The sequence below is a fragment of the Nipponia nippon genome, unplaced genomic scaffold (genome assembly GCF_047370975.1).
Source record: "Nipponia nippon isolate SJK-2023a ecotype South Korea unplaced genomic scaffold, ASM4737097v1 scaffold_5, whole genome shotgun sequence".
Lineage (NCBI taxonomy): Eukaryota > Metazoa > Chordata > Aves > Pelecaniformes > Threskiornithidae > Nipponia > Nipponia nippon.
In genome coordinates this window covers 19,126,096-19,149,160 of record NW_028262369.1, presented here as the reverse complement: position 1 = coordinate 19,149,160, position 23,065 = coordinate 19,126,096, and the positions used below count along the sequence as shown (strand labels likewise).

Sequence of the window (23,065 nt, the reverse complement as noted above, 5' to 3'; positions counted from 1 at the left end):
AAATAAAAGGGAATTCTAAGCAATTTCTCTTTGCCCACTGTGTTCTTGCAGAGCAGGATCAAAGGATCTCTGTTCTTTTCAGGCCCGTAATTTTCAGTGACTTCCTGAATTGCAGTAAATTCTGCAAGGTGCTCTCTGTCTCCTTAGGAAAAATGGTTCTTTCTGCTGCCTTTGAGCAGTCTTGTGTCTGTTCCTTGTTTCCTTTGGGAGATTCCTAATCTGTCTTGCAGTGTAAGCTCCCCAGCAGTAACAGCTTTCCTCCTCTTTATATGCCTCCCACCACGCTAGATACTTTTTTATCAATTGCAAAGTCCATCACTGCTTTCTCTCTAGACAGATTCAATGCAGCCACTATAGGGTAAGCACATGACGTTCTTGCTGCTGAGACACATTCTTCGTAGCAGTACATGACTCACCAGTTGTGACCAAACCAGCAAAATAGATCTTCACCAATGGTTACATAATTTCTCAATTATTGCTGCCTCATGTCCAGAAAGCAGCCATTTGATACTGTAACTGCCTTGACATTTGATCAATGATCACTTGATCCCTGTATTGGGAGATGGATATCTTTCCTGTCACAATGACCAGCTGTCTAACCTATAGTCTGTCTGAACATCTACGTGTAAGAAAGCGATCCTGCCTGGAGAACTTTAGTGTAGAGTAATGATCTTCCCATCACCTACAACACGTTACCATTTACAAAAACCACTTTCCTTCCTTTCATTCTTTTTCCATCTTTTACTTCTGCACTTCTCTGTGCATCTCAGGTTATAGAAATCAATTCTGACAAGTCACAGGTCTGCAAGAAGGCTGATCAGCTTGGCTGCAGCTTATTTAAATGTGCCACTGGAGCTCCTTTTTTCAGACAGTTCCTTTCTGACAATTTAAAAGTGTGACCAGTATTACAATAGAGCGAGAAAAATTTAGCTTTAACAGGTAAATCCTGGGCTTGCAGCTTTTTTCTCACAGGCCAACAGAGCTGTTTCATATCCCTGAAAAAATATCAAGTCTTCCCTTCTCGCCTCTAGCATTGCCTGTTTTCTCCCCACCCACCGACTAAAGGATTCTAACTCCTCACCAACTTCAATTTCAACCACTCTCCTCTCATTGCTAATGCTACAGATCTCTCTCTCTCTCTCTCCAAGAGGCTTGTTATATTTTATCATCTATGTCTGTCTCAGCAATGAACTTGTCCAAGGAGAGAGGCAGCTGCAGGTGGGAGAAGAAACAGACTGAAATTAATCAAAGATTGGAAGTCATAAATAGTGTCAACAGCCAGAAATTAATGCATCTTTTCATCATCAATTTTCAACAATAATTAAAACTGAATCTGACCAAGTCTAGCTATGATTTTTCTCCATTGTTATCTTGCTCTGTTCTTGGCAACATGGGCTCAAAATGACAATTACATTTCTGCAAAGTTAGAATTTACTGCAAGTCAGCTGAGCTGCAGTGACTGTTTGCATGACTGTTCTTGGCCTATGACAACTGTAAAGTAATTTGATGCAGTTTAGCTCCCTAAAGAAGAGGGTTCAAAACTCTGTGTTCTAAATTATCAAAAATCAGCGCTGATACATGAGGCAGACAACATTTTCTGCTGAACCTAATTTAACTTGAGACTGCATTTGTACTTCTAGACCCGTATTATTCACATACCTGATCTTCTCGTTCAAAGCCTGGTGCTTTTGGATAGTTAGATGTTGGTGAAGAGACACCTGATGTGCTAGACTCAGAACACAAAGCGCCATTTGCTAATGATCTCTGTCTACAAAGAGGTCCAAGGGGAGATAAAGAGCTACTGCTACCAGAACTTGATGTTACAGTTGGACTTGAAGAACAGGAAATCTGTAGAAGACAGAAAACAGAGTCTAATATACTCTATGATATTTTTTATGTTTACAGCTATAGTCTCCCTCCGTAACACAATCACTTGAAATTATAAATTCATTTCAGTCTTACGTAAATACAATACTAACTTTGGTTTATTTGAATATATTTTTGGTATTAGCTTAAAAAAGTAGCAGATGACAAAAGTAGCATAGAGCTATTGTAAATATACAGACTTCAAAAGGAGATGCATTTGTACACACCAGAATATAGCCTCATTTGGTCCCTACGCACAAAATGGTCACAGGTGGAGATTACTCTACTTAATGGATATTAATTTACAATAAATTAATACTTGCTTTCTGACAAGCCTGATTTCCATTCATTCATGTATTTCTTAATTTACAGTTTAATGCAAGCATTACACAACATTTCACTCTTTTAAAAGAACTCACCCAGATCAAGCCAAGCAGTTCAAAAAGAAAGAGACATGCAGAATCTTGGCAAAAAGCATTTCAATGCTTGCTTGTAAATCTCAAATTCTATTTTCTGAGATTCTTAAATATTAAAATGTTTATTGATTAATAAATTAGTGTTTTAATATTTAAAAACCTTACTGAATTTATAATTTTTAGTTCTGCTATACATTTTCCAGAGAGTTTTAAACTTCTAAAGTAAAGGCTTAAGCTGAAGGTACAATCTGTAAGTAGGTCTGGACATTTCTGAACAACCTGAAATTTATGAACTCAGATGCCAGCATCCTATAATTATATGTTTGAGTGGAATTGTGCACATTGCTTATTTCTACATTTTTTAAGTAAACTGTTCAATTTTCTTAGAGTGGATTTATAACTAGACTCACAAAGGCAGCATGGAAATTGTTGCATTCTACATTTATGCCTAACAGCCCAGTGGTGAGAACACCCAGTGACGATACACATTTCAATCCCTTCTGTGCTTGTTTTGGAACAGAATTTGCCAGCTCTCAAGGAACTGAACTAGTCAATATAATAATGGAGTTAAATAATGCCAAAGTTGTTTTGGTTTGTCTAAATAAAAAACGCATACTGAATCAGACAGACTAAACAAGAATAATTACATAGTTTACTGTTAAACTCACAACTTAGGGTTAACCTTAACCTTTAATTTTACTCTATGCTCCAAAGAATGTGAAAGTATTTTAAGCAAATCAGGATTTTAACAGGAGACAGCTCTCTCCCCAGAACAGTATAACCTCAAAATGTCCCTTCTGAGCAGCAGGAACTTCAGATTCAAATTCCTGTAAATCAGGTAGAGGACAGACAAGAACCTAGATGAGGTCTTAACCCTGGGCAGAAAAAAACCCCACCTCCAACAAATGTAAGCCCTATACTCGCTGAAGATTATTACCTATGCATTCACTCACTCCTATCCCTATAGAAAATCTCGTCATGAACCTTATCTGTGTGGAGTTCTGTAATTAGATTGCTTCTGAAACCCAAAGACAGCTTCTCTACACAACAGTCTGAAATGTACATATACCCTGAGAGATCACAGAAGTAGAAGAGCGGGCACCACAGCAAAAATAATTAAATTGATAGCCAAGGTTTACTTGGACAAAATTCCTTCTGAAGTCAAAGGCTGAAGAATTCACGTTTTGACCACAAGCTTGTTACAACATGCATTTCTCTTTCTGTTACCATTCACTCTAAATCCAAAACTGAGGATTGCCCCTGTGCATGGCAATGCCAAGTTTTCACATTTTTTCAGCTCTAAAATACTGAAATCCTTTCTTTATGCTAGAGAGAAAAAGAAAGTAAAAGGACACTGCCGGGAAAGAAAAACATTGCTCTTAAGTGAAATTTTTAAAAAAATATTTTTTTTTTGGTCAATAAAAATATGCTAAGGTATTCAGTTCCATATCAAAAGATTTTGAAAACTTTTTATGGATAACATAGTTACATCTTGTAAGTGCACTTCAAAACATACTGCCAGTAGCACAAGGCTGCTTAATGCATCAGACAAATACGTAAGATAAAATGACTAGACAAGCGAAGGCAGACTAACACCCAAAGTAAGATATTAATTTAGGTAAGCTACTGACTCAGTTTAAGGATGAGTTCCCTAATCTGCACAGAATGTTTCTCAGATGCATATTTCATGTCCACTCTTTCAGCTAGGCAGGCAACATAGATTATTTTACCAACACAGGAAGATGTACATCATGGTTGCTCCCCTACAATGTGATCTAATGAACACCAGGGGGAGAGGGAGGAAGGAAGATAGCCATTATGGACTACTTGTCCTGGAGGGCTATCTGCAGACAACAGAGCCATAAGTGGGGAACGATGCCCTTGTTCACCCAGAAGTAGTGGGCTTGAGGTACAGTCAGTGGTCAAGATCAGACGATATCAGGTTTGTAGACCATTAGATAAGACCATAAGGTGCCATACATGTGATCCTTCTGGTTACAGTAGGTATCAACGGCGGCTTTAACATATATATAGCTGTAAGCATTAAGAGCTTACAATACAATTTTGTGTAGTTTTGCTCTGAAAAACTAAACTAAACTAAAACAATCGCTCAACCCCCTAAGATGCAGGCAGCATTATCTGATTACATTCATCTTTAGGCTTTTGGTCTTAATCTCTGAGGAGTCCACCAGGATGACAATGAACAAGAGACAGCCTCTACTCTGTCTTTTGTATTCTTCAGAAAAGAAAAGTTAGTTAAGTTTAAATAACTGGATTACACAGTACCACAAATTTTGTGTGACTCAACTTGCACAGAAAGTACGAAGAACTCATGCAAATAAAGCAGGAAAAGAAAACGGGTCACATGATATCCACGGTAGGTTAAATACAAAAGCAAGAAAAAATAATTTCAAACCTAGCCTGAATTTACAAGGCAACTACATAGAAAAATGACTCCTTTTGGACTGAAGTTATTATTTAGAATTTATTCCTCTCTATCTCCTGTCTGCCCCTATACTATATGTTTATCCCCCTAATAAGAACATAAGAAATGCCCTGTTGGGTTAGACCCAGACTAATATCCCGTTACCAAAAAAGGCAAGAGGAGATGATATTTAGGGAGAATACCTGATCCTGGTCATTATCTATGGTCATCAAAGATAATTCTTGAGGCAGAGAAAGGAAATGGAGGATTTTTCAGACTACCTCCCTTCCCTCTGTGAGAGACTCCTCCAGGTCTGGTGAAGATGCTCCAGCCCAAAATGTCAACATTGTTCAGGACCCTCTTCCTTTTTGCCAAGGCTTGTAAGAAGCATCTCCTCTACGACTCAAGGCTAGGTGGACTCCACAGAGGAACCATGATAGGTTACACTGCCTCTCACATGACAAGAAATAATTTATTCTCAAATATTCATTCATCCCTTATGAACCCTACAGTATACCCGCAAGACCACTGTTCCCGTCTCTCTCCTCTCTCATGCTCTCATGCTCTTTGCACAGAGTAAGATACAAAGAACATCAGAGAAATGTCAAGAAACCTATCACTAGAAACAGTCATACAACTTACTGCAATATTGATGCCAAGATGGTGAGTGAACATGTATTTTGTATCGAGGGACTTGTGATTCACAGTTAACATGAAGTCAAACGTCAGTACTAACATAAAATGAGTGTGATATTAGTATTAGAGACAAAAAGAGTGCAAGAATGGGGAAGGGAAACTATCAATGCTTACTTTTTGTTCCTCAGTGCTGCAGAATTTACATTTTGGTATCAGTGTTGGCATGTATGGCAATGCCCTCAGCATTATTGATGCTAGGAAAATCTATTGCCAATTGTTAGTCTTAATTTTTTTTTTTAAGGCTTTTTCTTCTTTATTAAGACAGAAGCACAAACAACAGAAGCTAGAATTCATACAGTTGCCTCAACTCTGTAGGAAGTCTTCAACGTGATCTTTGGAAACTGCTCTACAAATGTAACTTAAGATTTATGGCATCTGATTTTCTAAGTATGGGATAAAGAGGCCCAACAGATTGAAGTACTCTTCAGGAATGCATCCCTCCTAAAAATGGAAATCTGCTGTGCTGTGTAGTCAAAGACATAAGCACAGGAAGGACACAGTTCAACCCCAAAGGATTTAGAGTCTACTTTAATGAAAGACTGGTACTTGGTGACATTCCTCACTTTACAGAGGCTCAGCTGCAAATCTTCACAGATTCATTTTTAAGCGTAACTAAACACTGTGTTATACATTTCAGATTACCCCTCACTTTCACAGAGGTTACAAAAGAACAACTTTTTCTACTTTGCATCTTTGCTTAAGGCAATAGGAGGACGGCTGAACATTTCTGACACACAAGTCAAAAGATGCCAAGCTTGCCTTAACAAGGGTCACATACTCATAATGTTGTAACCGCACAGACCTTGGCCTCTTAGATTCTTATGAAGAAATCATTTGTCACTATTCTTCACTGCAGCTAAACTGCTTAGAAAAAGAGCATGTAGAACAAGTGATACATTCTTTCTTGCCTACTCTAGGACTTTGCTTACAGCTGAACTTCTACAAAGAAAATGAGGAAACATACCTATAAAACTAGTTATATTTCCTACGAAAACAGCAGCTTCTTGAGTTTCTTGATTTGTGTTATATATTGTGGCTTTGAATGTACTGGTATATTGCCTACATTTGTAGGGGGTGGAGAGGAAGATGACAGGAAGAGGAAACATGTAGGTATTTTTAATTAAGCTGTAAAACTAATTTTGCTCTCAAGTAACTTATTTCCTTCCTATGTCCCTCACTGTCTCAGAACACTAATTCCACAGTAGAGGAAGCATGATTCATCACCATTGTTCAGACTTAGATTACACACATGTAATCAAACTCAGTTGTATTATCACAGCTTGATAAACTATTATTTACCAAATGAGTGTGGTAACTGATCACGTGCACTCGTCAAGCCATCTTAGTTAGGAAGTAAAACAGACAACTTGAGGCTTAATGAAGGCAGCAGAATGTTAGCACTGAGTCTGCAATCAGGATGAACGATGAAAGCACACAATCTTTACCATGACTGAGCTGACAAGCACTGACTTCTTAATTGTGCTAACTCCAATGTGTGATCAAGTACTTACACATCTTTGATAAACTTGATAAAACAAAGATGGTGCTGGTTATCCTGTGTTCATCCATTGTGATCAACATATATCCTATGCAAATATTCAATCTTTTAAATACATCATGGACTCTGGGCATAATGACAACATGGCCAACATTTCTATCCTTTTATTCTTCAAAAGGAAACTATGATTTATTGCTCTAAGCCTAGAAGGGCTAACATAAATATTCTATAACTGATAAATGCAATTAATCTTTCATATATCTCTTATTTCATCTCCAGAATAAACAGCAAGTTTTCCTATGAATTTTGCAGTGCCACAAACTTGAACAATATTTCACAGAATCACAGAATCATAGAATGGTTTGGGTTGGAAGGGACCTTAAAGATCATCCGGTTCCAACTCCCCTGCCATGGGCAGGGACACCTTCCACTAGACCAGGTTGCTCAAAGCCCCATACAACCTGGCCTTGAACACTTCCAGGGATGGGGCATCCACAGCTTCTCTGGACAACCTGTTCCAGTGCCTCACCACCCTCATCGTGAAGAATTTCTTCCTTAGATCTCATCTAAATCTACCCTCTTTCAGCTGAAAGCCATTACCCCTTATCCTATCACTATGTGCTCTTGTAAAAAGTCCCTCTCCAGCTTTCTTGCAGGCCCCCTTCAGGTACTGGAAGGCTGCTATAAGGTCTCCCCGCAGCCTTCTCTTCTCCAGGCTGAACAACCCCAACTCTCTCAGCCTGTCCTCATAGGAGAGGTGCTCCAGCCCTCTGATCATCTTCGTGGCCCTCCTCTGGACTCACTCCAACAGGTCCATCTCCTTCTTATGTTGGGAGCCCTAGAGCTGAATGCAGTACTCCAGGTGGGGTCTCACGAGAGTGAAGTAGAGGGGGAGCATCACTTCCCTTCACCTGCTGGTCATGCTTCTTTTGACGCAGCCCAGGATACGATTGGCTTTCTGGGCTGCAAGTGCACATTGCTGGGTCATGCTGAGATTCTCATCAACCAACACCCCCAAGTCCTTCTCCTCAGGGCTGCTCTCAATCCCTTCTGCGCCCAGCCTGTATTTGTGCTTGGGATTGCCCTGACCCATGTGCAGGACCTTGCACTTGGCCTTGTTCAACTTCATGAGGTTCACATGGGCCCACTTCTCAAGCCTGTCAAGGACCCTCTGGATGGCATCCCTTCCCTCCAGCGTGTTGACCGCACCACACAGCTTGGTGTTGTCAGCAAACCTGCTGAGGGTGCACTCAGTCCCACTGTCCATGTCGCCGACAAAGATGTTAAACAGCGATGGTCCCCATACCGACCCCTGAGGAACACCACTCGTCTCTACTTGGACAACAAGCCGTTGACCGCAACTCTTTGAGTGCAACCATCCAGCCGATTCCTTATCCACTGAGTGGTCCATCCATCAAATCCAGGTCTCTCCAATTTAGAGACAAGGACGTCATGCAGGACAGTGTCAAATGCTTTGCACAAGTCCAGGTAGATCACGTCAGTTGTTCTTTCCTTATCCACCAATGCTGTAACACCGTCGTAGAAGGCCACCAAATTTGTCAGGCATGATTTGCCCTTAGTGAAGCCATGTTGGCTGTAACCAATCACCTCCTTATTTTCCATGCCTTAGCATAGTTTCCAGGAAGATCTGCTCTATGATCTTGCTGGGCACAGAGGTGAGACTGACTGGCCTGTAGTTCCCTGGGTATTCCTTTTTTCCCTTTTTCCTTGTTTACAGAGAAATTGTATCATATGGCTAGGCCTTTGCTCTCTCATCATCTAACTTGGGTACACTGCAGATAGGTACTAGTAAGAGAGAGACCTGATGTATGGAGAAGATAAGCAGTATAATCCTAAAGTGCGAGCTGAGTATGTTTTAAGGAGAGGTGATAAGACTCTTGACATTATTTGGCTGAAAAGCTGCTCAAATGAATACGCATTTTGTATTGATATAATAACACTGGAAAGCTAATCAACCAGTTAGAGAAAGCATATAAAGCAGCAACTATGCCTGTGATTGCATACACTAAGACAGCCTAGTTAATCCAGCTCTAATGGCACTATGAGAAAAACAGACATAGGAGAAGACCATTTGGGTATGTTAAATTGCAATAAATTTGCAGGATAAAAATGAGAACAGTTAAAATGAAGGGATGAAATTCAGGTGAGGCAGAAACTTATGGCTGAGAATGATGCATATGTATGGGATGCAGAGGACTGCATGCCAGAGAGATTATTTTGGGAAAGGTGACTGAGGAAAAGAGGTGCACAGCATATTGGATGATGAAACATGACATAGCTGAAGATTCATGGAAGGACATGCAAGGAGTAATGGAAATATGAATAAACGTGAAGAAGTGGTAACATAACCATCTTCATTAACCAAGTAGGGCATCAAAGTTTAAACGGTGCAAGCAATGTATCGGAATCATGGATCAAGCTATTTCAAGACTTGTATGCACAGAAACACTCAAGAAACCTAGTCTACTATCATTTCCCATCACCAGGGAGTTGATACATGAATTTTACCAGCGCAACAGAAGAAATTATAAGGAAGAGCCTCTTAAAGTTAAATAAGGAGTGAAAGAAAAGAAATTTATGTCATACAAAAAGAAGCAGTAAGAGAACGAGTAAAAAGGAGTGTTCCTTCTGGCAATTAGATGACTCTGAACAGAGCACAGAAGAGTAGTAATGGTTAAGAACAAGCAGTAAGAACTGAAAGTAAAAGTTGCTGCTGTAACTGCAGCTCCTAAAGAAGACATGTAGGACTGGGAAAAGGATGAGTGAATTTGTTGCTACAACGCACACAAAGACTCCGAATCTTACTTAAGGCATTTCACAGCTCTGATGCAGTGTGAGAAAAAATGGGTATGCCAAGAAAGCCAATCTAGGACTTGCTAGAGCAATACAACAAAAAGAAAGATAAGAGGTGATGGCAAGTGTGGAGAAAAAAGTAGTACTAATTGAAATGAAAAATTACAACCAAGGGAAATACTGTACCACATTGGGTAAACTGCATTGTGGAGGTTAAGTGTATTTAGATGATACAAGTGGTGGAGTATAAAGCAAGGGGAACTGCAAAGACAGACTGGAGAAAAACAGCACTATCAAAGATCAGGTGAAGGGACTGACAAAAGTATAATGTTAGATGCTTGAAACCAGAAGGCAGAACATGGAGGTAAAGAAACATAGATATAGAAGCTCTCCATGGAAACTGAACTCACCAAAAAAGGCTGAAGAGTAGATTATTTCCTGACTGAAATGTTAAGGAAAGATACAGCAGAGGAATGACTGATGACAGTCCAACTGACAGGGCAACTTAGATGAAGACGTAAGAATACAGTATAGGTGAGATAAGAAGGTATATATTTAAAACAGTTATACAGCCTCCCTCACTATGACCCTGGATCATACAGAATTTTAATGGACTCATTCTTCCAATAACATTTATAGATAGGGCAATAGTATTACCACATTCTAGAAATGGGGACCTAAACAACTTGCTCACAGTCAAAGAGGAATTTATGATCGAGCAGAGAACCGAGTTTAGGTCTCTCAAGTACTACATTGTCCTTTTCCTCTAGAAGCAAATAGAACAGTAGGATACTCTCCCAGTGTACTATAACAGGATATGCGAAAGAAGTTTTGGAAGATGAATAGGGAGATTTTGTTTTGAAGACACAAAGGAAGAGAGGATAGAAAGTCTAATTTCATCATGATAAAAACCACTAAAATTAAGTTTAATCAGGGCCAGTGCCTGACAGTGACGAGAATGAAGACAAAGGAGGGGACAGAAAGACAGACAGCTTATTGGAACAGAGAGAAAAACACAAACCACAAATGTAAATAAGTTGCTGGGATACGGAAAATGGGGGAAGGAAGGAAAACAGGCTGACTACTTAAATACTAAAACTAAGCAGTTTACAGCAGATGGAGAAGGTGAAAGCAAGCAACCAAGCAACAAAACTCAAGAATTAAACATGGAAAAACAGAAGACCAACGTGCTAATGAAAAATCAGGAACGGAATATTCAGAAAAACAAATAATGGAAGCACATCAAACAATGATGCAGGTAAGTAGTCAAGTGAAAGACAGACAGAACATTTTGCCAGACATCAGAAAAAAGGTGGCCACTTGCAAAAAAACTTCAAGTAGAAAGAACAGGGGTGGGATTAGGGTCAACTTTTCCACTTTCACACTTGAACAGTAGTACAGGCAGAGACTCACTGACCACAGAATGGAAAAGGTTCATCAGACCCCTAATGACTAACGGAACGATGCACGTACATGGAAGAAGATTCCCCATAGCTGTAATGCATATTAGAATACTTAGTCTTTTCAGCTGTACCTAAATCATTCATGAAAGGCTAAGAAGCTTCTGGGAGAAGAGATGTTTTTATGGGTCTCTCCTGAAAGCTTCAGAACCTTAGCAACAACAAAATTAGCTTCCTAAATAAAAAGGCAGACCCTCTCTCAGAACCTTTCGTATACAGAAGCAGACTTCTGCACTGGGAACCTAAGATAAAATGTAGGCATACTGATATCTTTACTCTCAATCTCCAGGTCAGCAATATGAAGAAGCTACACGAAAGAAACCCAGGATTTTTAACAACTGCACTATTTATTGGCAATGCCTTTTAAACATTATTTAAAATATGTTCTTTTATCTGGTTTCTAACGAAACAGTATAGATCAACAGTGCTGGAAAGCTAGAAGTGAAAATTCTGGGAATAAATGTGTATGTACTTATGACTCTGCACTGCAAATGAGGTAACAAAAACACAAGTCAGGAGAGAACAAGAGAGATATCACTATCTTTATATATTATTTTGCAACAAACATAAAACCTAACAAAAGGATCTATTGCAACCGATACTAAAAGGAAGATAATAAAAGCTCTGCAATATATCCTTCTCCTTCCTCTCCCCCATACTTAACTGATAAAATCTGCTAATATAAACTACATTTATCAGCCTTGTAATCAAGCACCACTCTACTACCAAACACACTGCCTATACTGCACCACTGTAAGAAGCTTTAAGTATAAAGCATGTTCAGGAAGGACATAAATTCATTCCAAATGTTAACAAATTAGGGCAGAGAAGAGGACTGGGATCAGGCAAGATCTTCCATGAATGAAACCTTTCCTATAGAAAAAAGAGACATATGTAAATTAAGCTGTCCCGTAGTTGTATATTTGATTAACAATGATGTTCCTCACTGTAGCATTCAAAATATTGCATCTAAAGACAAAAAACAAGAACAGAAAACACAAATAATACATAGTTAAATCTGGTGCCAAGGGCAGACATTCCGTTTAGGCTTACAGTACCAGAAAAATATTAGTGCCTGACATTTACTATAGCTGTGGGTTTTTTCTCTTTTGCTGAAGTACAAAGAAATAAAAAACAGACGTTTAAGAAGTAAAATAAACATTGTATATTGGCACAGTGATTATTATTAGTAACTTTTCCAGAATTATTTACACTTACATTTCCAGACTGCCCACTGCTATTTGTAATGCTGTTTGTGGAGTTAAGACTGCTGCTCCATTCATTTGCAATTCCTATGCTGTCTGTTGAAAACAGGTGAGCGCCTGGCTTTGATTGACAACCAGTTTGCAGTATGACTACATTCATGGTGTCCTCTGTTGAAGGAATCCCCAACAAATTACACACAGATTTGATACTTAGCTGTGTGAATTTAACAATTACATACCTAGTACCAAACACAGCACCTGTCACATGGAAACATCAATCACACACAAGAAATCTCTCTCTTTTTCTTTAAATATAAGCATAAAGGCAAGGTAAGAATAATATAATTCAGCATTAAGTATTTGTGGCTAGTAACAAATGTGATATTTTTATTTACTTGCTCCATCAAAAACTGGTGGGAGGTAGATCAAAATTCATATATTTGAAGTATTCTAGATTTTGCTTTATCTTCCAGAAACTATCACACCAGGGTTTAAAGGCAACATTTTTAGAACTCCTGACTGGAAAGGTAACAAGGGCATCATAATTATAGGGTTCTTTGTTTTCTTTTTCCAGTCTAGAACCAACCGACTTAATCATAAAACAATCTGAAGAGAATATGGGACTTGTACTATTTAACTTAAAAAGGAACAACAAACATTGAGAAAGTTCATTATTAACTTATATGTAAATTGTGCCCAATGATTTGTTTATTTTCATACCAGAAAATTCAGCTCAAGGTGACTGAACAATTACTTCACAATTCCCCAAAGGCTACTTTGTTAAACTATTAAACATCTTGGATATTTGATTCTCTAAATGTGCAATATATTAAGAAGATTTAAACTTCTAGTTTTACAGGCAAATGATGAATTAACAAAAAATGTTTACTTTAGTAAGCAATTACAGTTAATAACATTCCTCACCTCATAATCCATGCACACAAGACATCAAAGTAAGGAAGTCAGGACTGAAAACAAAATCTCTTAATAAATGCTATAGGTACAGGAAGATTTTTTTCATATCTAGCCACTACTGCATTTCTGAAGGGCTAATGATAAACTACAGTTAAAAATCAAATTTAAACATTTCTCTCTACTAGAAACAATAAGTAGCTCTGATAGAGTGCACAAAAGTATAAACCATAGTAGGAAACAGAATGAGTATGAGATACATAGACACCTCTCTTCAGTGGCAATAGCATAGCTAAGGATTGTTTCTAATGATGCGGGTTTTTTCTATCTAGCATTTGATTTATCACAACTCCGTGGCCTTCTTACTGTATGGTCCAATGCTTCACCAAGTATTTCCACTATTGTATAAATTACAAAAATAGGGATGTGGCTCACAAAAACGAAAGGAAAAAGCTATAAAAAGTAAAAAGTAAAAAAGTATAAAGGAAGTATCGCTATACACACAAGTCCAGTCCAGCCACACCCAAAAAAAAGGAAAAAGAAACCATAGGGATTGCAAAGATGATGTCACTAGACCTTTGCTGGTCCTCCTACAGAATGAGGATGCGAAGAACAGCTGGGAAGACAGAGACAAATGCGCTGACTTTTTGTAACTGACTCTTACTTTCACTACATATCATCTCATTGTATAGCTGCTTGCCCAGAGAAAGTCCAGTCAGCCATCTTATCTCCAGTCAACCCTCACATGTCCAGTCGACCCTCACACTGTCCTAGGAAAAAGCACTAGCTGATTCATGCTCTCTCTTAAATTTTCCTTAGCTTTTTTTCCCTGACACAACCACATACTCGTCTAGTAGTCTATAAATGAGTGTAAGTAGTCATACCACCCTAAAAGGGGTAACTACTTTCCAAACATTTCAAAGAGAAATAATCTCTCCTTTCTCTTTCCAAGGTATTTAGGGAGAATAGCATGATTAGTTTTTGCTATCCTGCTTATTAATAGTAAGTCAAACAGACACATTGAATTCAGAATGTGGGCTTCTACATCATTCTAATTCTTCCAAGAGTGAACAGCATAGTTTGTGGCCAGCTGCACAAAAGTAACGAATTCTACAGTGTAAGCCTCCCCTAGTCCAACCAATGTTTTCTCAAAGACCTATAGCTGTTGTAGGAGGTTGCCACTGACAGAAAAGCAACAGTCTCACATGGTGGCCTATCTCATGGCGATCACTGAAGCTCATGGAGATTAGGATAGAGCCCACAAAAAGCACTTCAACTACCTAATGCCAGTGCAGTGGTGCTTCAGGAATTATGTATCAGTAGCCTAGGATGTTATGTAGAAATAGGGTTGTTCTCTTTATGAGATAACTTTTTCGGCTACATAGCCTCTTTAGAATTTGCACTAACTCGGCTTGGGTATTATGAATATAAGAGTTACCATGGTCAGGCTAGGTCTGGCCTGGGGAATCCCATCTTTCATGAAGTCAGAAATAAGTTTTTTCATTATTGCAATCTTGGCACCAATAAAAGAGAACAGTCTTGGACAAACAATCTGAAAGCAAGCGCCTTCAGTAACAGAAGCTGTTATACAGGAGATGTGTTCTTTGAAGTGTTTCCAAATTCTTCCCAGCAGAATTTCAATCTGCCCATGTTTCTGTTTTAAAAAAAAAATCTGTTTTTTGTTAAGGTGCCAGTTATAGCCAGGCAGTCAGTGGACAAATGAGTGCCACAGAGAGGTGTTCGTTATTTTAAGAGAGTTCGTTACTGAAGTGTCCCAACATACCCTAGCTACTCTTTGTTTTGCAAAGGGTTTCAGGGAGATATGTCAAACCCCACTACTTCTCTACTTTTCAGGATCAGGTGCCCTCCCTCCTGTCAAAACAAAGTGTCTTTGGGACTACACTCAACCTAGGGTTTCAGCCAGTGGGGGGAAAAAAAAAAAGAGTGACATTTATAAGACAATACTGTCTGCAGCCAGGGCCTCAAGGGAAAAGCAGTCTTGGAGGAACAGTAATATTCCTCATGATCTTCACAAAGGAGGAAGAAAAGGGAAAAAAATAGTCAGCTTGTTCTGAGGAAGTCATTGAGGGAAGACCAGGAATGCTATTACAGAAAACATGTGCTTCCACAAATTATTTCACATAGAATATTAAAAATTCCTAAAAGACATGTATGAATGGTGGGAAATCTTCCTCTACTCGTTCCACATAGCTAGGGCTTCACCGAAGTTAGGTGGATAACACCCAAATTTGTGATTCAGAGAGATCCATGAATGAAGAGTTTCATGCTTTTCATACTGATGATAAGATCTACAGAGCTGAAACCATTCTCTCCCCCTTCCCTAATATGGAAGGGATAGAAACCATTTTATTTTACAGACATAGGAGGCAGAATGTCAGAGCTGCTCAACTAAGCTTAAAGCTGTTGCCAACAGCAGAAAGGCACTCTTGCTGATAGTAACCAAGCATCTAATTTCTGATGGACTATTCAGACTACCAGAGACAGGGGATGGGTACTGTTGCAAGATTTCAAGTTCATTTGTTGAGATTTCCTGCTTACACAATCTTCATTCCAGATGATGCAAGCCAAAGAGTCCAGAGCATGCTGGTTGAGCCATATAAGTCTCTTCTGATGGACGTAAAATTCTGTCTAATGCAACTATGTGGAGAAAATTAAACTGCTGCTTTTCAGTTAGCACCGCTGACATGTTCAAAGTCTCGGGAATTCTCTCAGAGTTCTGGAGATTTTTAAAGAGCACAAGAATTCATCCTACAGAGTAAAAGAACGGGGCTGGGGTAGAAGAATTAGCAGCAGATTAGAAAGATATCCCTTAGGGAGAATATCATCAGCAAATTGTTAAGTTTGGACTTTCTTTCAGCCCTCTTTATCTTTAGCCTGGGCAACGCTTAACTTTTCCTTAGAGATAGAAATCTTGTTTATTGTCAATGAGAGCTTGCTGTAAGAATGATTCCTCTCACAGGAATCGAGCATTAACTGGACTGTTAAAGATACTAATAATGAAGACACACAAAAGGAGATCATGATGGGGTCTCAAAAGAACTCCAATCTCCAAGAGTTCTGCTGAGTTTATCCTGTACACTCTCCATCCTGGAGAGGCAAGAAGGGAGGCAGCATTCAGTATGCTCTAAGGAAAAAAACAGAGAAAATGTAGTCTTCTCCCACAGGAGTTTTGTAGCATGTCACCATTATACCACGTTGCATGTATGCAGTGAATTTGTTTAAATCATACTTTTTCAGCTGTTTCAGGAAAGAAAAAACTTATATCAGACAAACAGAACAGTAGACCCAGTGCCATAAATTACTTCTGTAACAAAATGTGTATTTTCAGACTTTCCTGAATCAAAGAAGTACTTGCCAACACTGGCAAACAGTGAAGGACTTGATTTAGGAGATAGCCCCAACAGCTCGAAAGCAAAGGCAGTGAGCTACTTTTCATGTGAAGAAACAGTCAATACTGACTTCATTGCCATAATGTTTTGAAGAATTGCTAGGTCTTAGAATAATGGGTTTCTTGAAATAAATACAGGAGGTTATTTATCCTTCCTCTTCGAGTAACAAACCCACAGAAAAGTAAAATTGATCATCCCACAGAAGTTAAAAGACAAGTTGACCATCCCACACATTCTCAGAAACAAGAGCTGTGGGCAGCAAGAATAGCTCTATTCACTGGAAGTCTTTTAGGTAAGCAAGTGACACAATAAATGGTTGTACAGAACATCACATTTGCCTAGACATGTTAGACAGAGAGAGGAGACTGCCATTACTTATCATTAGAGAATCATAAGATAAATACTACTGAATTGCAGAACTTTGGAGCTTTCCAAAATTGGTAGGGTCTCTCTTCCTGCCTTCCAGCTCTAGAAGCAGAAGGCAAGAAGTAAGATAGGAGCAGACCTTTTTTTCTTTTTGAAGAATAAATATGAGGTTTTACTGATTCCATAATCAAGCAAAAACTACATAATCAAAAAAGAAAAGACTTATCACCTATAAGAAACCAGTTACATAGAAACGCTTCAAGTTCTGCCTTGCGTCACAACTGAAGAGAAGGCATGAATAGTTGTTGCAGCAACTGCACACTTCACATTGTGGAGTGCAGGAAGAATGTAGGGGTAACCTAAGTTGATACTACTATTAAAAAGAATCTGATAATGCATACCAAGAATTAAACTGTGTAGATGCATACCAAAGAACTGAGTGCTCTCTTGGAAAAAAATGGTCCCTCTTCCCTTTTTCTGTATATAACAGTTTGAGTGCAGTGAAGATGTAGGTGGGCTATGGAGGAAAGAGGACAGCTGACATAATTTTCTCTGTGTTCTTTCTCAGTTTAGCTAAGGCCTTGGTTCTGCAAATACTTGCAATGATGTTTAACTTTTACCTGAGAAATTTACTATAGGTTTCAATAGGACAGCTAATATATTTTAAAAAGTCAAGTGTGTGTGTAGAAAATTGCCAAATCAAGCTCAAAAAGTTACAGGGACAAGTTGCATTTGTAAAGAAAAGCACCTCCTGTTTTACTGCTGATGCAAATGCAGCAAGCTCCCATAGCGATGTACGGTATTAGAAAACATGGAATGAATTTCTAAAAACAAGTAACATCAAATGCCATTTATTCATTAAAATTAATGATGTTAAGTCACTTCTGTTACTGATGCTTAGAAATGATGGGTCACTTTTATGAACACTGACAGAAAATAACAGTTCTCTTACTTACTTTCGACATGTGCAAACGCGCAAAATGGACCACGTGGGCAGTAACCTGTTTGGCGCATGTCATTGCACTTTGTAGATTTATATATCTAAATGAAACAGAAGGGTGGTTAACCTAAACATATGTTACGCAACAACAAAATAGTTAGAAAATTTTAAAACCTTTAAATGAAAAATTCTGAATATTTACTAACAATATGTATTACACAGTTTTCTCAGAAAATTCAGTTCTTATGGTCATTTTTAAAAATCAAATAGAAGAGCAGAATTTTAAGAAAAGCAAACATGAGACAAGAGAATCTTAACCATTTTCTGTACAATAATAAATAGTAAGTAACAATAATATTTTAGAAAAGCAGTGTTTAAACTGCTTTGGTTTTCCATGTTGTACAGAATCAAGTCAAATATGGGGAATGAAATGTTCAAAGTAATTTACACCACTTTTAAGAAATCTTGCAAGAGAAATGAGGTATGTAGTAGAGCAGCTTACACAGCTGAAAAAAAAAACCCAGTATGTTTTTTTCAACACAGTTCCTTCGTTAGAACACCTCCAATATTCAAATCATCCTAACATTCAAATGTCTTTCTCTAACCTGACTGGGGTACGTTAGAACTGAAGTAATACTGACTGTTCATGACAGTAATGATTATATAAGTTGCTAGTAAGATCCAGATTCAGTTTATTGCTCTACCAGGATCTTGATGATCTTGGGATCTCACAAGGCTGGGAGGAGGGGCTGACACACTATCATATTAGAACAATATTAAGAACCTATTTAAAAACACATAGATTCTTTAGAAAATTAATTCTGGTGATTTGCAAGTCTGTGCCAAATAGCAGAGTGATCTTTTTGGTTCCCCAAACCTTGGTACTGTGGTCTTTGGCTTTCAGTGTCAGTTGAGTGATTCATGGCTCATAAAGTAACAATTCTTAGTTCTGAATGCCACTTCTTTGGCACTTTCGCATATGCTGTGTAAAAAAATGTTTACCTTGGACTCCCGCATTAGAGCAAACATGAAAAATGAAACTATGTATTAAAAAAAATCAAAAACTAGTTCTGTAAGCTCTTCATTTTAGAGCTATTTTAAGCATCTTCGATAAATTTCCCTCTCATAAGTGATTTTTAATTGAGGCTGAAAATCTAGTTGATATATTTACTACTAGTTCATGCATAGCCCAAAGATCATCCAAGAAACAATAGTAAAATGCTAAATCACAAAATTATTACTGATGCTTATCATTCTACAAATAATTAATTTTTCCTTGAACACTGAAAGAGCAACAAAACATCCGTATTGTAGACAAGTATTCACCCAAATGACACGCTTAACAAACAAAACAGCGGGACTGATCTTTCCACCAACTTGACTGGGAGCTACCACAGACATTGCAAAAAACAAAGGAGTCATTTGTGGATACCACACCCGAACTAGGAAATGAAGTTGGGCCCATCTCCTTTCTTTCCTGTTCTCTGTTTATCGGTTAAATATAAAACCCCAATGCTGTATACACAATGCTAATGATGCAGAAGAAAAACAATGAGAAGAGCTGACTTCCAAATGGTTTCAACAAAAGATGTAATTGGATGCTCGGTCTTAGTTTGAGGTCCTAGCCAAAAAATAGCCTTCCTGATCCTATGAGCTACCCAGATGGTATAAAGTGCCTTCTAGTAAATGCTACAGATACAAGAAGTGATAATATAGGTAATATCAAAATACTATTGGGGCAGAGCTCACACCTCAAAGACTGATTCTGGAGATGGCCATGTCATCTACATATACCGGTATTACAAGACAGAGAGCAAACTCAAAGAAATAAATCATTACAGAAGACTAACTTCCAGTTATAGACAAGAACACGGCTGCTATCTATTAACAGTAGAATCAAGCTATTCCTGAATGTGATAATGAAGAGATTTCTTCAAAAAATAGTCACTGAGACAAAAGGCAATGACAATATTATTTATTTGAATTTGGTAAAGAACGAGTACATGGAAACATCCAATAAGAGAAGATAATGTTGGATGAAGTGAGTATTAATTCAACTTAAAGGACAAAAAAGTAAGGCTGAACTAATGTTATTGACATCAAATAAGGAGACTGAGGAATGGAGGCAACCGATTACCACCATTAAATAGATTGAATTTCCTAATGAACCAAATAAAATGAGTGCTTTGAATCCTCAAGTCAGAGGTAGAAAAGCTGTATGGAATTTCCATTCTAACCACACAACTGAACGAAAGTCAGAGCTGGAGCAAAGGAGGGAAAGGATCACAGGGTACGATGTTGAATGAAAACTCCTCTTTCAGTGCAGGCACATTGCTAGTTTCTGTGAAATTAAATACTAGACCTAAAATTAGGTGAGGTGGTAACACTATCCCCACCAAACTGCCTTGATTATCAGTAGGAATTATGTTCAACACCGCAACAAAGGCAGCACGGCTAATGGAACAAGCAGACAAAGACTGAGGTGACTACAGCTGATGTGGAAGCAAATCACCATCAGTTCAGGAACAGGAAATGAATTAAGTAATTGTTATGTCAGAATTTTAAAAAAACTGGCAAATAAGACAGATGCAGTTAGCAAGTACTTTTAATAAAGCCGTCACGTCAGAAGTGGCACATATAAGTGAGGTATATTAAATATAGTTCACATATGTTTGCAAAGAGCAAAAATAGCTGATTCAGGCCACTGCATGTCCGCTAATTAGTCTATCGCTATTTAGATTAAAGGCAGAAAGAAATGGGATAAAATTAAAAGTACATTTGTCAAAGGCACATCATGGTAGACCCACCATGTAACTTTGATAAATCAAAGATCCTTCTCTAAAATGGAAATGTGGTCATTCTAGTAAGGACTTCAATAAAGGATGTTGTAAGATTCATTAATTAAGATAATCAAGAACATGACTCTTACCAACATTACATATCTGCTGTTAAATTGACTAATGGAGAAATGACAGTGGATGGTATGAAAGAGGAAGGCAGCAGGCAAAATTAGTAGCAGACCTCAAGGGTGAGCTTTGTCACTTATTTTAGCACTTTCATTCACAGCTTTCTCATAAATAAAAGTATGGTAGCAATACTAAGCAGGAAGACACCTTTACTACAGAAAAGGGCTGGAATATGATGCCGAAGAAATTAGATGTTCTGAAATAAATCTGGACTGTAAAATCTCTAGTAATCAGGACAGTGAAATTCTGAAGCAGCATCTCAAGAGTAGGTATAGCTGACACCGATTCAGTATAAAGATGTAGCTGATCAACTTATGATAGGGAGTGTACGATATGAAGCTTGCAACAATCCTGGAGTCAGTATTCTAAGAATTCCTTTCCCAGTATGGTCTTGAGATGCCCTCAATAATCTTCATAATTGGAAGAAAAATTAGCAATTGCTTGAGTAGTTTTTGCTTATACCTTACTAAGTATTAAACTTTCTAATGCAAGAAATTACATCCTGCTGTGAATTCTTTGTGTTCATTCAAAGGTCCCAAAATGAAAACAGATATCGAATGCTGTACAGGCAGCTTCTAGCATAACATGTCTTTTCAGTATCATGTTTGTTTCCATTAACTGGCACATTTAGTATTTTCATAGTGTTGCAATAAGAATCGAATCTCAGAAGATTGCATGGCACTGCTCTTTTCCCTAGCATTTCACTGTTACGCTCAAGCATCCAACAAAGTTACAATGACTTTGCCTAGAGAGGAATCTATAATCACCTTGTTCTTCTAAAGTGTCTTACTTCAGCCACTAGGAGAGCTGTCTGCTCTCTCCACCTCCTCCTGACCTATTCAGTTTCTTTTAATTATTTGCAATAAAGCTTTTTTAACTTACTTAAATAAATTTGTCCCAAGTTATTGAGTTGTAATTACTACTATGACTTCATTACCAATCCTAGAAGTTAGGTAAAAAAGAGAACACATTTATTTATGCCCAAATCCAGAGAACATTAATGAATTTTTCATAAGCAGTACAATAAAAATGCCTATCAGTGAAAACCACAGCAGTACAAATAACTACTTCTTAGCAAATTTTGTTTTGCTTAAGGAAATACCCTCAAAAACTGAAAGTGTTGAATGAAATGTCATGTTTTTTCATAAATAATATCTTTAATCAATAATCTAATCCATAATAAATTTGAAATCGCTAAAAATAAGTAGAAACGTAGTTCTTACCTCAGGATGAAACTGCTGCTCTGTACGAGAATGACAATATTGACAGCTATCCCCACTTTCACACCTTGAAGGTTCACCCCATTCATCTGCATGTTTTACATTGGGGCAAGGAGTGGACCTAGAAAAAAGTGATGTCCAGAGCATGTTTGTATCTACTTCCTAGCAGAAGTCTCAAACAACTTCCCACTAAATCTCACAATCTTAGATTCTGGGACCTATAAAGTTGCAAATTCTGAGAGACACTGACTTTTTGGAAATTCTTTGACAGAAACATAAGCTAGTAGGATTCTATCTATCTTCTGTGTAATGACATTTATTCACAGTCCTGAGGCTGTCAAGCAAAGCCCATCAATTCTAAACCTTGTATCACAGCACGAAAAAACATCAAAACCAATGAAGAAACCACTGTGTACGAAAATGATGTAAAATGATGTAAAGATGAATGATGTAATAATGAAAAGTAAGAGAGGTGATGCATTAAATTTTGGTCCTACAAATATTGCTCAGAAATGGAAAACTATAGAACAAAACCAGAAAAAAGACAAAAATTATAACTGATCTTTGCATAACAAAGAAGGTTTGACCTAGTGATTCCAATTTTTGCTAAGAATTATAGAAATTGTTTTCATTTGTCACAAGAAGGAAGGATATTTCCATTACAGCTTCATAGTTTTTGACTTCAGAACTGTCTGATCATTCTGAACAGATGCTTTTTTGCCCCAAAAAAAATTTAGCAAGGCTATTGGGAAAGATGTGGTTTTATTCCATTAGGAGTATCCAATTGCATTATAGAAGAACCCAAACAGATCAGTCCATTAAAAACTGTCTGACTGAGCAAGAAGTCTATTCTTAATATGTATTTATGTAC

General features: G+C 37.9%; 1 protein-coding gene across 8 annotated transcripts in view; it reads right to left on the bottom strand.

The window, feature by feature from the left end:
• UNKL (unk like zinc finger) overlaps window positions 1-23,065 on the bottom strand; it is a 59,952-nt gene that overhangs the window by 23,169 nt on the left and 13,718 nt on the right. For 6 of the 8 annotated variants that reach the window (XR_015698681.1, XM_087731090.1, XM_087731092.1 and 3 more), the window contains 4 exons: window positions 22,198-22,315; window positions 18,025-18,109; window positions 12,394-12,548; window positions 1,660-1,848 (listed from right to left, as the gene is read on the bottom strand). Coding sequence is in view for 7 of the 8 variants with exons in the window: in XM_087731090.1 (XP_087587216.1) it covers window positions 1,660-1,848; window positions 12,394-12,548; window positions 18,025-18,109; window positions 22,198-22,315 (547 nt within the window). In the remaining variant the exon portion in view is untranslated. The remainder of the gene's footprint in view (window positions 1-1,659; window positions 1,849-12,393; window positions 12,549-18,024; window positions 18,110-22,197; window positions 22,316-23,065) is intronic. The other 2 variants (XM_087731094.1, XM_087731096.1) reach the window with 2 other exon arrangements.